Source organism: Notothenia coriiceps, unplaced genomic scaffold (assembly GCF_000735185.1).
Source record: "Notothenia coriiceps isolate Sejong01 unplaced genomic scaffold, NC01 NC01_scaffold00002826, whole genome shotgun sequence".
Classification (NCBI taxonomy): domain Eukaryota; kingdom Metazoa; phylum Chordata; class Actinopteri; order Perciformes; family Nototheniidae; genus Notothenia; species Notothenia coriiceps.
In genome coordinates, this window is record NW_011335527.1 from 16926 (window position 1) to 19975 (window position 3050).

A 3050-nucleotide genomic window follows, 5' to 3' on the forward strand; every position below is an offset into this window, starting at 1 on the left:
TGTTAAGGATGCGCAGTGATGCCTTTATAAGTGTGGCAAGACAAATAAGCTTAAACTCTTAAACTAATATATAAGCTGCTTTTTTCTTTGTAAGTTTAAGGAAGTCAAACCACACTGTCTGTGCTTCATACAATAAAGCCATCTGTCCTATCAGCTGTTGTGAGGCTTTTATTGTGAAAGAGCCTTATCTTCCTGTTTCACTGTTTACTGACATTAGCATGACTTTTGGACCTGTTTTGAATGGTTTTAGCATAACACACAGTCAAAAATATAACGGTCAAGAGCCAACTAGAGCAAAGGTGCATCTCTGTTTTGAAGAACATCGAATGTTAACACCGAGAAGGTAACGTTAAGTTACGTTTCTTTCTTTACGTTACCTGCGTTAGTTACGTACTTTAAGACGCTGCTAACTTAGCATCACAGGAATTCAAACCATGCACTGCTATTAATTTGGATCATGTACCAGAGTGTAGGAATACTCTGTTACAAGTAAAAGTCCTGCATTCAAAATGTTACTCAAGTAGAAGACCAAAAGTAAAAATAGTCATTGTGCAGATTGGCCCATTTCAGAATAATATATATGTTTTATAATTATCGATCATTAAAGTGTTATCAAAGCTGGTAAAGGTGCAGCTAGTTTGAATGACTTTGTATACTACAGGGTAGCTTGTGAATTGCAGCACACAGCTGGTGCAGCTGCATCCTATGTCTTTATAAAGTCAATAGTACACAGAGAGAAGGTGTTAGTAAGCCGTTATCACTACTTTACTTTATGTAACAATAGATCTAGGGATATACATTTGTAAAGTTTTTCCTTTTTCCTAAAGCTTGGGGCATACATCTCAGGGGCTATAAGTTGATCAATTAGAGAAAGAAGGCACAACCTTAAGTGATAGAGCAACTGCTGTTTTGTGAAATATTGGAAAAAATGTTATCTCAACAAACAACCAGTCTTTGGTTAATCTGCTAACATCTCAGAGACATCTGGCTTGCTTCAAAAGGCCCAAACAACTCATGTAATGGTTTAATCTTTAAAAACAGAATGTATTTTACGCTGCTATGGACAGTCTTGCACAAACGTACATTCTCAAAGATATTGAAGTGACTATTGTGTTGTATATATTGATTGTTGTGCTTTAATTTAGGTCTAAATGTGTGCATATGTATAAATGTGTCTTTTGATTGTGTATATGTAGGTATATGTCACATATTTTTATATATATTTGTTTTTGTATTAAGGATTGTGGGAAACTGTATTTTTGATCTCTCTGTCTGTACACACAAACTGGAAGATTGACAATAAAGTTGACATTGACTTGACTATTTATAAATCTTTTCCCATGTTCCAGAAGAGATGTCCTCCCAGGTCCGACTGCGGCTGCTGCCCAGAGCCAGATGCATGTTCGACGAGCCGGTCCATGTGAAGGTGGCCGGGCTGAGGTCCAGACAGGTGGTCACCCTGAGAGCCAGAGCCACGGACGAGAAGGGAGTGATGTTCAGCTCCATGGCCACATACAAGGCTGATGGGAGCGGGGAGGTGGACCTGCAGAGAGACCCCTCCCTCAGCGGGACCTACACCGGGGTCCAGCCCATGGGCCTGCTGTGGTCCATGAGGCCAGACACCTTGCACAAAAGGTTCACAAAAACATGTTCACTGAACCCCCAGGTGGTGAAGTTCTCAGTGCACGAGGAGGAGGAGGGCGGGATGCTGGCGGAGGCGACCAATGAGAGGCTTCTGGTTGGAGACGGGGTCATCCGACACCCGGTGAAAGATGGGAATATTCGTGGAGTCCTGTTTACTCCCCCAGGTTAGTCCGTTTCTCTATTCCTCTTCAAATCAAACAGTAGTGCATGGCCACAGCCTGATAAAGCTATTTCCTTTTTTCACACAAGTCCATTGTCAAACAAAAACAATTATAATGACTTCAGGAACCAATATGTTCCTGAGAGGCTGAGGTCGGGCCTGGTTGTCTGACACGCTTGGAAAAAGATGTGTTCAGGCCCAAAAATGCTTTGAATAAAATCCTAAATTAATGAAAATGGTTGGCTTATTATCACATGTAAAAGCATATAGTCTGTATAATCCAGTTATCAAAAGTTGCGGTAAACAAAAAATACACCGACCCTCTCACCCTCTCTTACACACACACACACACACACACACACACACACACACACACACACACACAGGTGATTATATTTACTATGAGTGCCACCAATAACCATGGGACCCAACTAATTCAACCCATAATTGATCACAAAATAATAAATCATAATAATATATACAAAGACTAATAACCAAGTATGACCAACCAAAAAACATTTACTAAATCTACAACACAAAGTACCACTTTCTGATATTCATGGCTCCAACAACACTATTAATTAAAAACATAAATTGTATATAAGAAGCTGACATAGTCACCGGGACTTCACAGATTAGTTTGGCTGACTTCCATTTTTAAGCCTCGATTTACGCATTTTGCTGTTACCTTCTTGTTTTTTTGTAACACGAAGTGAATGAGAGGTCGGAGCAGGGATTGAGATCATAAACTCTCCAAATATTTTGTGGTTTAATAAATCATGTAATCGAGTAAGCATGGTTATTTGTCATAGACTTCTATACAATCTGACTGGGCAGTTGGATAGAGCTGGATATTAGAAATACTGCAGGTTTAAGGCACTCATGCATTGGCTTCAGTTTTCAGTATCAGAATACCTTTACACATCCTACAGAGGGGACATTTAGATTGTTACAGCGAAGTGAAGAGCCAGAAATAGCAACATATTAATTCAGATGCAAGCACAAAATATTTAAGATAAAATTTGAAATTACACAAATTACACTGTACAAAAATACGCACCAAGGTGGACCACAGAAAGTACAAGTAACAGTTTAAAAAAATAAATAACTGCAACTGTAACCGACCTGTAGTTCTTAATCTGTCTTTGTGTTTGTCTTTATTCAGGAGAGGGCCCGTTCCCTGCTGTGTTGGATCTGTACACTTTTGGTGGAGGTTTGTCGGAGAAAAGGGCCTCTCTGCTGGCCA

General features: G+C 39.7%; 1 protein-coding gene across 1 annotated transcript in view; it reads left to right on the forward strand.

Moving 5' to 3' along the window:
* Positions 1–229: 229 nt before the first annotated feature.
* Positions 230–3050, forward strand: part of LOC104940910 (acyl-coenzyme A thioesterase 3-like) — a 3644-nt gene continuing 823 nt past the window's right edge. Inside the window, exons 1-3 of the mRNA XM_010765924.1 lie at positions 230–343; positions 1353–1808; positions 2970–3046. Of these exons, the coding sequence (XP_010764226.1) occupies positions 1355–1808; positions 2970–3046 (531 nt within the window). The 5' untranslated portion in view covers positions 230–343; positions 1353–1354. The remainder of the gene's footprint in view (positions 344–1352; positions 1809–2969; positions 3047–3050) is intronic.